The following is a 14,107-nucleotide window of genomic DNA, read 5'->3' as shown; positions in this document are numbered from 1 at the left end:
ACATAAACTGTCTATGGTATTTTGTAAGTTGTTAGTTAATGATAAAATAGAGAATCGAAGGAAGTGAGGACCTTAATGAAAAAAAATCAAGTTGTTGAATTTTGCTGGTTTATCCTAGGTTATGTCTCTATATATGCCCATAACACCTGTGTCCCTTCAAGACCACTGTAAAACAAAACAAAAAAATGTGTAAGCCGAAATAATATTACATATAATACATTATGTGTGTGTGTGCCCTTAAGACCATAATATATCGTATGTGAAGATGTATAAAAACTTCATAATTGAAAGTCAAATCATCAAGGACTTTAATGGAAATAAAACATTGTTTGAATTTATTGGCTTATCCTAAGCTAAATTATGCATAATTTATTATATAAATCAGTTGTTAAGTTTCAAATTATATATAAGGACTAAATCTAAACTTATTTACCCTGTGGCTGGATTTTTTTATGGGTGGTGAGGGGGGGGGGGTTACCAGGGTGTGAATGGGAGGGGGGTAATGAGGTATAGAGAAGAGGGTAATGGGGTTTAGGGGAGAGATGGGGAATAATGGTTGGGGGATCCTGGGGAGGGATGTAGTGAGAAGCAACAACAAGAGGAGGTTGGTGGGTGCCTGGGAGGGAGGACAGCAGTGGTTGTAGGTGAGCAGCTGAACACACATACATTCACACTCCCAGCATCATGGCGGAAGCTAACAGCACACAGGAGGAAGGTGAGGAGGCAGGGATCTCCATGGTGGAGGTGCTGAAGGAGGAACAGGAGAGGGAGATGGACGCCGCTGCTGTGCTGGGTGCTGGTGATGACACCACCTGCACATATGACCAGGTAACACACCCATCATCTGCTTTACTGAATAACCTCATTACCCAAGTATTTTTGAATGATAGACGGTTATTGGGCCCTTATATGATAGATGGTGATTTGAATGTAATATATATATAGGCATTGGGATATGGTAGGCTTTTAATGATAAGATATTACAAGGACCCCAATGGAAATAAATGATTTTCTCTTGACTTTTTTTTTGCGGTTATTTTAGATAATTTACACATGTTACTAGGTATGATAATTATACTTGTGTACCTGTACCAAAATAAACTTACTAATGGTCATTTTTTTTTTTTTTTAGCTCTGATCCTCTCCCCATTTTGAATGACAGACTTTAATCAATTGTTATGATATGGAACGAACTTTCAAATAGTATAAATAATTTATAAGTAACTTTTGAGCCTAAATTGCATCAATTTTCTAAATGACAGTTAATGCATGAAATTGTCTAACAAGTTTTGAACATAAATGCTGAATTTTTTGTGTATTTTTTTCTTTTAATGTCCTGTTTCCTGATAAACTTTACTCAATAACTTGATAGAAAGGATGGATTTGCAACACTTGGGTCTCTCTGTTCTTCAAATATTTTGCCTAAACAGCAGCCTTTTTTAGTCAGATGCAGGTGACAAAGTACTGCTTATTTATTTATTTATTATTATTTGGACATGATACATAGTTGTACAAAAGAAATGCAGAGTTATGTAGGAAATTATGTAGCAAATTTCACTGCATAGATCTACTGGCCCATGCTAGGTAGGTCTTTCTTAAATCCTTCCTTTCTTCCTTACATAATTATCTAACCTGTTTTTTTTTTTAAGCTACCCAAAGTTTTAGCTTCAAAAATCCTACTTGGCAAATGATTCCACTCTTTCTAAAACTGTGTCCTTTTTCAATTTAAGTTGATCTAATTTGAACTCATTATTTTCAGCTTTTTCTTGATTAAATTACCTCTTTACCCTTTCAACACCTTCATTCATGTCTGTCTTCAACTTGTATACTTCTGTCGTATCTAATCATTCTATATCTTTCACAGGAAAGGTTGGGATGACAGCTTAGTCAGGCAGTTAGTGCTCGGTGCACAGTTCAGTGTAAACACCAAGCATGATAGATCAAAAACTTATTCTAGGTTTAGATATAAGTACAGTAGTAAGTAAGCCTTAATTAGTAGGTTTCTTCTGAGCTTTATATTGGATCATATATCTGTAGAATAAGACCAAATTTAACATGTACCTGCGTGCGTACGTATATATATATATATATATATATATATATATATATATATATATATATATATATATATATATATATATATATATATAAATATATATATATTTAAATATATATATATATATATATTATATTTTTTATTTTTTTTTTTATTATCACACCGGCCGATTCCCACCAAGGCAGGGTGGCCCGAAAAAGAAAAACTTTCACCATCATTCACTCCATCACTGTCTTGCCAGAAGGGTGCTTTACACTACAGTTTTTAAACTGCAACATTAACACCCCTCCTTCAGAGTGCAGGCACTGTACTTCCCATCTCCAGGACTCAAGTCCGGCCTGCCGGTTTCCCTGAATCCCTTCATAAATGTTACTTTGCTCACACTCCAACAGCACGTCAAGTATTAAAAACCATTTGTCTCCATTCACTCCTATCAAACACGCTCACTCATGCCTGCTGGAAGTCCAAGCCCCTCGCACACAAAACCTCCTTTACCCCCTCCCTCCAACCCTTCCTAGGCCGACCCCTACCCCGCCTTCCTTCCACTACAGACTGATACACTCTTGAAGTCATTCTGTTTCGCTCCATTCTCTCTACATGTCCGAACCACCTCAACAACCCTTCCTCAGCCCTCTGGACAACAGTTTTGGTAATCCCGCACCTCCTCCTAACTTCCAAACTACGAATTCTCTGCATTATATTCACACCACACATTGCCCTCAGACATGACATCTCCACTGCCTCCAGCCTTCTCCTCGCTGCAACATTCATCACCCACGCTTCACACCCATATAAGAGCGTTGGTAAAACTATACTCTCATACATTCCCCTCTTTGCCTCCAAGGACAAAGTTCTTTGTCTCCAAAGAATTCTTTGTCTCCAAAGAAGTATGTTCAGGTGCCAGTACTGACCGAATTTGTTCCCGTAAGAAATATTGTGAAGTAGATTAGTCCATTTCAGACCCCCAAACATACACGTACAAACGCACTTACATAAATACACTTACATAATTGGTCGCATTCGGAGGTAATCGTTATGCGGGGGTCCACTGTATATATATATATATATATATATATATATATATATATATATATATATATATATATATATATATATATATATATATATATATTTATATATATATATATATATTATAAATAATATATATATATATATATATTATAAATAATATATATATACAGTGGACCCCCGGTTAACGATTTTAATCCGTGCAAGAGGGCTCATCGTTATGCGAAATAATCGTTATGCGAATGAATTTTCCCCATGAGAAATAATGGAAATAAAATTAATCCGTGCAAGACGCCCAAAAGTATGAAAAAAATTTTTTTTTACCACATGAAATGTTAATTTTAATACACACAAACTGAAAAAGGCATGCACAATTACATGACACTTACTTTTATTGAAGATCTGGTGATGATTGATGGGATGGGAGGAGGGGAGAGTATTATCTTCTTACTGTTTAGAAGGGGAATCCCCTTCCATTAGGACTTGAGGTAGCAAGTCCTTTTCTGGGGTTACTTCCCTTCTTCTTTTAATGCCACTAGGACCAGCTTGAGAGTCACTGGACCTCTGTCGCACAACAAATCTGTCCATAGAGCTCTGTACCTCCCGTTCCTTCAAGACTTTCCTAAAATGGGCCATAACATTGTCATTGAAATAGTCACCAGCACGGCTTGCAACAGCTGTGTCAGGGTGATTTTCATCTATAAAGGTTTGCAGTTCAACCCACTGTGCACACATTTCCTTAATCTTTGAAGTAGGCACAATGGATTCCACAACTGGCATAGGCTTCTCAGGGTTAGCCCCAAACCCTTCAAAATCTTTCTTAATTTCCATACTAATTCTCACCCTTTTTACCACACTGTTGGCACTAGAAGCTTTCTTGGGGCCCATGGTCACTTATTTTCCAGAAACAGCACCGAAAACACTGTAATAATACGAAATATTCCGAGTGTATGCTTGGATGTTACCGCGGAGGCTGGCTGGTAAACAATGGGACGGCCGGCACATGTGAGAGCACATTGGACGCGTCTCGGACGAAAATCGGTAAGCGGGTTTTTAATCGGTATGCGCGGCAAAAATTTTGCGATAAAAGTAATCGGTATGCGGAAAAATCGCTATGTGATGCCATCGTTATGCGGGGGTCCACTGTATATATATATAATATTATATATATATATATATATATATATAATATAGAGATATATATATATATAGATTATATAAAAAATATATATATATATATATATATATTATAAATAATATATATATATATATATATATATATAAATATATATAAATAATATATATATATATATATATATATTATAAATAATATATATATATATATATATATATATATATATATATATATATATATATATATATATATATATATAGATATATATATATATATATATATAAAAATAATATATATAAAAATAATATATATATATATATATATATATATATATATATATATATATATATATATATATATATATATATATATTATAAATAATATATATATATATAAATAATATATATATATATATATATTATAAATAATATATATATATATATAAATAATATATATATATATATATATATATATATATATATATATAATATATATATATATATATATATATATATTATAAATAATATATATATATATATATATATATATATATATATATATATATATTATAAATAATATATATATATATATATATATATATATATATATATATATATATATATATATATATATATATATATATATAATATATATATATATATATACATATATATATATATTATAAATAATATATATATATATATATATATATACATATATATATTTTTATATTTATTATCACACTGGCCGATTCCCACCAAGGCAGGGTGGCCCGAAAAAGAAAAACTTTCACCATCATTCACTCCATCACTGTCTTGCCAGAAGGGTGCTTTACACTACAGTTTTTAAACTGCAACATTAACACCCCTCCTTCAGAGTGCAGGCACTGTACTTCCCATCTCCAGGACTCAAGTCCGGCCTGCCGGTTTCCCTGAATCCCTTCATAAATGTTACTTTGCTCACACTCCAACAGCACGTCAAGTATTAAAAACCATTTGTCTCCATTCACTCCTATCAAACACACTCACGCATGCCTGCTGGAAGTCCAAGCCCCTCGCACACAAAACCTCCTTTACCCCCTCCCTCCAACCCTTCCTAGGCCGACCCCTACCCCGCCTTCCTTCCACTACAGACTGATACACTCTTGAAGTCATTCTGTTTCGCTCCATTCTCTCTACATGTCCGAACCACCTCAACAACCCTTCCTCAGCCCTCTGGACAACAGTTTTGGTAATCCCGCACCTCCTCCTAACTTCCAAACTACGAATTCTCTGGATTATATTCACACCACACATTGCCCTCAGACATGACATCTCCACTGCCTCCAGCCTTCTCCTCGCTGCAACATTCATCACCCACGCTTCACACCCATATAAGAGCGTTGGTAAAACTATACTCTCATACATTCCCCTCTTTGCCTCCAAGGACAAAGTTCTTTGTCTCCACAGACTCCTAAGTGCACCACTCACTCTTTTTCCCTCATCAATTCTATGATTCACCTCATCTTTCATAGACCCATCCGCTGACACGTCCACTCCCAAATATCTGAATACATTCACCTCCTCCATACTCTCTCCCTCCAATCTGATATTCAATCTTTCATCACCTAAACTTTTGGTTATCCTCATAACCTTACTCTTTCCTGTATTCACCTTTAATTTTCTTCTTTTGCACACCCTACCAAATTCATCCACCAATCTCTGCAACTTCTCTTCAGAATCTCCCAAGAGCACAGTGTCATCAGCAAAGAGCAGCTGTGACAACTCCCACTTTGTGTGTGATTCTTTATCTTTTAACTCCACGCCTCTTGCCAAGACCCTCGCATTTACTTCTCTTACAACCCCATCTATAAATATATTAAACAACCACGGTGACATCACACATACTTGTCTAAGGCCTACTTTTACTGGGAAAAAATTTCCCTCTTTCCTACATACTCTAACTTGAGCCTCACTATCCTCGTAAAAACTCTTCACTGCTTTCAGTAACCTACCTCCTACACCATACACTTGCAACATCTGCCACATTGCCCCCCTATCCACCCTGTCATACGCCTTTTCCAAATCCATAAATGCCACAAAGACCTCTTTAGCCTTATCTAAATACTGTTCACTTATATGTTTCACTGTAAACACCTGGTCCACACACCCCCTACCTTTCCTAAAGCCTCCTTGTTCATCTGCTATCCTATTCTCCGTCTTACTCTTAATTCTTTCAATTATAACTCTACCATACACTTTACCAGGTACACTCAACAGACTTATCCCCCTATAATTTTTGCACTCTCTTTTATCCCCTTTGCCTTTATACAAAGGAACTATGCATGCTATCTGCCAATCCCTAGGTACCTTACCCTCTTCCATTATAAATAATATATATATATATATATATATATATATATATATATATATATTATATACGAAACGCAGCCCCACACCTCTAACTTCTACAGCAGGCGTCTACACTATCCCCTGTGGGTTCTGTCCCAAGAAATATGTAGGCGAGACAGGCAGAGATCTTGCAGTCCGCCTGAATGAGCATCGAAATGCCTCTAACAGAGATGATGTAAGGTACGCCTGTGTCCTCCACAGACTCCACGGGGCATTTGATGAACTGGAACAAGGCACAACTCGTTCTCACCGAACCAGACCTCAGACGCCGACGGTGCCTAGAAGCCTCACTAATCGCCGTCACCGACACTATAGAACGCAACACTGGAAACTACAAAATTTCAAAAACATTGGCATACATGATACTTAAGCAGCACCAACCCAACAACACAGGAGTCACATGATTTCATCGTCTACCCGTCCTCATCATAGGCAGAGGTTGTTTTGATAAGGACCTGCCTCGCATGGGCCAGTAGGCCTTCTACAGTGTTCCTCCATTCTTATGTTCTTATGACATTCCTCAGGTCACGTGCGTCACATCTCACTCTCCGCCTATACATGTATATATAATGTCTTTCTACCTCTGTATGTTAGAAGTGATCAAGGTCCCAGGACCGAAACGTTTTCTAATAAATATGTTATAGTGTTTGCTTACGTGTCTTTCTAAACCATATGTATATATATATACGTATATATAATATATATATATATATATATTATTTATATATATACAGTGGACCCCTGGTTAACGATATTTTTTCACTCCAGAAGTATGTTCAGGTGCCAGTACTGACCGAATTTGTTCCCATAAGGAATATTGTGATCTAGATTAGTCCATTTCAGACCCCCTAACATACACATACAAACGCACTTACATAAATACACTTACATAATTGGTCGCATTCGGAGGTCATCTTTATGCGGGGGTCCACTGTATATATATATATATATAATTATATATATATATATATATATATATATATATATATATATATTTATATATATATAAATATATATATAATATATATATATATAATATATAATTTTTTTTTTTTTTTTTTCAAAAAGTCGGCCGTCTCCCACCGAGGCAGGGTGACCCAAAAAAAGAAAGAAAATCCCCAAAAAGAAAATACTTTCATCATCATTCAACACTTTCACCACACTCGCACATTATCACTGTTTTTGCAGAGGTGCTCAGAATACAACAGTCTAGAAGCATACACATATAAAGATACACAACATATCCTTCCAAACTGCCAATATCCCAAACCCCTCCTTTAAAGTGCAGGCATTGTACTTCCCATTTCCAGGACTCAAGTCCGACTATATGAAAATAACCGGTTTCCCTGAATCCCTTCACTAAATATTACCCTGCTCACACTCCAACAGATCGTCAGGTCCCAAGTACCATTCGTCTCCATTCACTAATATCTAACACGCTCACGCACGCTTGCTGGAAGTCCAAGCCCCTTACCCACAAAACCTCCTTTACCCCCTCTCTCCAACCCTTTCGAGGACGACCCCTACCCCGCCTTCCTTCCCCTATAGATTTATATGCTTTCCATGTCATTCTACTTTGATCCATTCTCTCTAAATGACCAAACCACCTCAACAACCCCTCTTCTGCCCTCTGACTAATACTTTTATTAACTCCACACCTTCTCCTAATTTCCACGCTCCGAATTTTCTGCATAATATTTACACCACACATTGCCCTTAAACAGGACATCTCCACTGCCTCCAACCGTCTCCTCGCTGCTGCATTTACCACCCAAGCTTCACACCCATATAAAAGTGTTGGTACTACTATACTTTCATACATTCCCTTCTTTGCCTCCATAGATAACGTTTTTTGACTCCACATATACCTCAACGCACCACTCACCTTTTTTCCCTCATCAATTCTATGATTAACCTCATCCTTCATAAATCCATCCGCCGACACGTCAACTCCCAAGTATCTGAAAACATTCACTTCTTCCATACTCCTCCTCCCCAATTTGATATCCAATTTTTCTTTATCTAAATCATTTGACACCCTCATCACCTTACTCTTTTCTATGTTCACTTTCAGCTTTCTACCTTTACACACATTCCCAAACTCATCCACTAACCTTTGCAATTTTTCTTTAGAATCTCCCATAAGCACAGTATCATCAGCAAAAAGTAACTGTGTCAATTCCCATTTTGAATTTGATTCCCCAAAATTTAATCCCACCCCTCTCCCGAACACCCTAGCATTTACTTCCTTTACAACCCCATCTATAAATATATTAAACAACCATGGTGACATTACACATCCCTGTCTAAGACCTACTTTTACCGGGAAGTAGTCTCCCTCTCTTCTACACACCCTAACCTGAGCCTCACTATCCACATAAAAACTCTTTACAGCATTTAATAACTTACCACCTATTCCATATACTTGCAACAACTGCCACATTGCTCCTCTATCCACTCTATCATATGCCTTTTCTAAATCCATAAATGCAATAAAAACTTCCCTATCTTTATCTAAATACTGCTCACATATATGCTTCAATGTAAACACCTGATCTACACATCCCCTACCCACTCTAAAACCTCCTTGCTCATCCGCAATCCTACATTCTGTCTTACCTCTAATTCTTTCAATTATAACCCTACCGTACACTTTTCCTGGTATACTCAGTAAGCTTATTCCTCTATAATTTTTACAGTCTCTTTTGTCCCCTTTCCCTTTATATAAAGGGACTATACATGCTCTCTGCCAATCCCTAGGTACCTTCCCCTCTTTCATACATTTATTAAACAAAAGTACCAACCACTCCAACACTATATCCCCCCCTGCTTTTAACATTTCTGTCATGATCCTCTCCTCGCTTAATGACGGAGTTCGTTCCTAAGACCACGTCGTTAAATGAATTCGTCTAAGTGAGGAGCATACTATAATGGTAGTGGGTTTGTGTCAACCATCTTTGATATTGTTTCAATGTCACCTTTGCACCATTTATAACATTTCTGGTATATTTTTAAATGTTTATACAGTAGTGTACTGTATATTGAAATAAACAGAGTTGTGGAAATCAACTTCGATATACAGTAGTATCCCGAGTTTTGGCCATTATTTGTTTCAGAAGCCTGTTCGAGTGCCGTTACCGAACGAATTTGTTCTCACAAGGAATACTAATGTAAATTAGATTAGTCCGTTTCAGACCCCCTAAAACACACTTACAAAAGCACTTGCAATAATACACTTAAATAATTGTTCGAGCTGGGAGTCCATCGTAAGTCCGAGGCTTCGGTAAACTAGTACATCGCTAAGTGAGGAGACGCTGTATTTTGTTTTTGGCACCAAAACCGGGAAGTAGTGAAGCCTCAGTTTTGTGAGGCAGTTTTTTGATCAAACTTGCTTTGGTGCCTACTTTGAACTGTTCATTGAGCACTAATTGCCTGACTAAGTTGTCAAGCAAGTAACCTGCACATTGCAGTACAATATTGTATGTGAAAAAGTTTATACATTTTTGACCTGGTTACTAACACTGGAAAACTGGCTTTGCTGGATTTTGTGAGAACTTTTCATGAGTTATGCTTCCACAAGGGATCAAAATCAGCTGTTAAGTGTTAAGTTAACATAGGCTTACCATATTTCAGTTTTCCAAATTTAAAAATAAGGTTTAATTTTTTCTAGACATACTACTACTCATCACATTTTACCATATTTCCAGGGATATGTCAAACGACAAGCATTGTATGCCTGCATGACTTGCTGTCCTGCAGATAATGGCAGGTTAGCTGCTGTGTGCTTAGCTTGCAGCTATCACTGTCATGAAGACCATGACCTTATTGAGCTTTACACTAAAAGGTGAGGTTAGGCAAGCAAAGCCCATTACTATTGTTTCACCAGTATTTCATTTTTTCATAATGATACCTTTACAGTGGTGCTCCACCACTATTTTTATATAATATTGAATTTTGTATAATATTCAGTTACTGTTTAACTGTCTTATATAGTAATTGTTTAAGACGTAACATATATATGTGTAATATATATAGAGTAGAACCTCGGTTTTCATATGCCCTAGCTTTTATGTAAAACTATAGTTATTCTCTATAAAATGTATTTTTTGTTTTTTAATACTTGACGTGCTGTTGGAGTGTGAGCAAAGTAACATTTATGAAGGGATTCAGGGAAACCGGCAGGCCGGACTTGAGTCCTGGAGATGGGAAGTACAGTGCCTGCACTCTGAAGGAGGGGTGTTAATGTTGCAGTTTAAAAACTGTAGTGTAAAGCACCCTTCTGGCAAGACAGTGATGGAGTGAATGATGGTGAAAGTTTTTCTTTTTCGGGCCACCCTGCCTTGGTGGGAATCGGCCAGTGTGATAATTAAAAAAAAAATAATAATAATAATTTTTGGGTGTCTGGAATGGATTACACCTACCATCCGACTTACGACCTGCTTGACGTATGACCACTCGACTTACGACCATGTTTTTTATGCCAGATTTCTGGGAAATAAACAACTATTTGTGTTGTACACAGTGTTTATCCTAAACCTTACAGTATAAATTACAGTACTAATACTGTAAAAAGTAAAGTAAGAAATGAAATGCCAAAATAAAACAATAAAATAAAATCATTACAGAAGTGTGATGTTGATATTAAGTAGTAAGGTTTGACTTACGTCCATTTTGACTTACGACCGGTTGGTCGGAACCAAGCTTGGTCGTAAGTCCAATGGTACCTGTAATTGGATTTACATTATTTCTTATGGGAAATATTAACAAAAAGTACGTTTTATAGAGAATAACTATAGCTTTACATGCAAACTAAGGCATATGAAAACCGAGGTTCCACTTTACATATTTTCGTCTTTCAACAAACCTGTCATATCCCACCAAGTAGGGTGGCCCAAAAAGAAAAATGAGTGTTTCTCCTTTTAAATTTAGTAATACATACAGGACAAAGGGTTACTAGCCCCTTGCTCCGGCATTTTAGTCTCCTCTTACGACACGCATGGCTTATTTTTTATTATTATTCACACTGGCCAATTCCCACCAAGGCAGGGTGACCCGAAAAAGAAAAACTTTCACCATCATTCACTCCATCACTGTCTTGCCAGAAGGGTGCTTTACACTACAGTTTTTAAACTGCGACATTAACACCCCTCCTTCAGAGTGCAGGCACTGTACTTCCCATCTCCAGGACTCAAGTCTGGCCTGCCGGTTTCCCTGAACCCCTTCATAAATGTTACTTTGCTCACACTCCAACAGCACGTCAAGTATTTAAAACCATTTGTCTCCATTCACTCCTATCAAACACGCTCACGCATGCCTGCTGTAAGTCCAAGCCCCTTGCACACAAAACCTCCTTATGTAGGAAGATTACTGTTCCACTTCCCCATGGAGATAAGCAGAAATAAACAAGAACAATAACTAGTAAGAAAATAGAAGAAAACCCAGAGGGGTATGTATACTATATATGCTTGTATATGCACGTGTAGTGTGACCCAAGTGTAAGTAGAAGTAGCAAGACATACTTGAAATCTTGCATGTGTATGAGACAGAAGAAGGACACCAGCAATTCTACCATCATGTAACACAATTTCAGGCTTCCATTTCATACTTAGCAGGACGGTATTACCTCCCTGGGCGGTTGCTGTCCAGGGAGGTACTACCGTCCTGCCAAGCGAGTGTGAAACGGAAGCCTGCAATTGTTTTACATGATTGTAGGATTGCTGGTGTCTTTTCTGTCCCATAAACATGCAAGATTTCAGGTACATCTTGTTACTTTCACTTAGGTCACACTGCACATGCATATACAAGCATATATATGCACTCACCCATCTGGGTTTTCGTCTGTTTCCTTACTGGTTCTTGTTCTTGTTTATTTCCACTTATTTCCATGAGGAAGTGGAACAGAATTTTTCCTCCATAAGCCATGTGTGTCGTAAGAGGCGACTAAAATGCCGGAGGAAGGGGCTAGTAACTCCTTCTCCTGTGTATTTTACTAAATTTAAAAGAAGAAACTTTCTTTTTGCTTTTGGGCCACCCTGCCTTGGTGGGATACAGCCAGTTTGTTGAAAGAAGAAGATATATATTAAGTGGAAATTGCAGTTTGTATTTTACTGGAGAAGTTTTAGAGCTTCTTGTTTTTTAGAATGTGAATTATGGATTTTGAAAAAGAGGAAGGGTGATGTATTAGTCTCATACTATATCCCAATAAATGCTTAACAATAAAATAGAAAATTTGGAATTTTGAGCAGTTCCTAAGAAATGCAGTACAATATTTTAACTATGTAAAGAAAATTTGAGAAGCTTTTTTTTAATTTTGGAATGCATCAAATATTGTACGTACTTAACCTCTGAAATCACATTACCATAAGTATATTTTCTTCTATACTTCTGTTAACCTCTGAAATCTCATTACCATAAGTATATTTTCTTCTATGCTACTGTCTTATGAACTGCTTAGGACTAATGGCTTTTATTTTTTCTCAGGAATTTTCGCTGCGATTGTGGCAACTCCAAGTTTCCTCAGAATGCCTGCAAACTTTTGAAGGTTTGTTCACTTATTGGTGCAATATGCAGTCACTTAAACAAATTGCAATGATTGTAGTTATGTATTACTGTATTAACTCTCGGGATTAGGGTGGGCAGAATTTGTAAATTTGTCATTACTATTTTAATATTGTAATATAGGTTATATAAGAAAAATGTAAGGATGCACTTAAGAAATGCAGAGTTAACTTGGAATGATAAAAATTCATGAATTTGTGAATAAGTAGGCTTAGGCTAATATTTACAGCTAGAAATTTTGAGCATAAAGGTAAAACTGTTTATATGGTAATTAGATCTAGTACATTGTAGTATAGGTTTTTATTTTGCTTTATGCAAATTCTCTAATATGCAGTGTTCTATGCCTAGCAATGATTCTTTATTTGCACATACTTTAAGTTTACCAACTGCATTGCGATCAGTGCAGTTGGTAAAATGAGCTTGAAAAAATGCAAGTCATAGCTTCTTAGGACATTTATTGAAGTACATGCAATCACTGAAACATAAGATTCTTATGTGAGAGTAAGTGTATATGGCATGACTGAGCTTGGTTCAGCTGTCATGGGCATAGAATGAATCTACTACATAAAACAAAGGATACTTGCACTGAGTAAGAAGTTTATGTAAGTTACACAATCGGGGATTTTAAGTATGATATATAAAGCAAGAATATTGTTGAAGGATAATTATATTTGGGGATTGAGAACATTGGTAGTAGGTTGGTAGATGGCAGGTACCCAGGGAGGCACTTCTGTCTTGTCATATACCGTAAGTAAAAGCTGTAGCTGTCAAATATTTAGCTTTTCTGTCTCTCTGTCTCTGTCTGTCTCTCTATCTGTCTCTCTCTGCCCCTCTTTTTTTTACACAGGGTTTGACAAGGTTAAGGATCCCTAGCTTTATTGACAAGCTAAGAGCTATTACCTACATCAGCTCATTTGAAAGCATTTTTATTGTTATGAG

The 14,107-nt window shown here is 36.5% G+C and overlaps 1 protein-coding gene across 1 annotated transcript in view; it reads left to right on the top strand.

Annotated features, from left to right (window-relative positions):
• The first annotated feature begins 566 nt into the window (after nt 1-566).
• LOC128685001 (putative E3 ubiquitin-protein ligase UBR7) overlaps nt 567-14,107 on the top strand; it is a 39,102-nt gene continuing 25,561 nt past the window's right edge. The window contains exons 1-3 of the mRNA XM_053771436.2: nt 567-828; nt 10,318-10,454; nt 13,091-13,151. Coding sequence (XP_053627411.1) covers nt 685-828; nt 10,318-10,454; nt 13,091-13,151 — 342 coding nt within the window. The 5' untranslated portion in view covers nt 567-684. The remainder of the gene's footprint in view (nt 829-10,317; nt 10,455-13,090; nt 13,152-14,107) is intronic.

Source organism: Cherax quadricarinatus, chromosome 5, assembly GCF_038502225.1.
Source record: "Cherax quadricarinatus isolate ZL_2023a chromosome 5, ASM3850222v1, whole genome shotgun sequence".
Lineage (NCBI taxonomy): Eukaryota > Metazoa > Arthropoda > Malacostraca > Decapoda > Parastacidae > Cherax > Cherax quadricarinatus.
The sequence above is the reverse complement of the archived record's forward strand: the minus strand, read 5'-3'. Positions and strand labels throughout refer to the sequence as shown.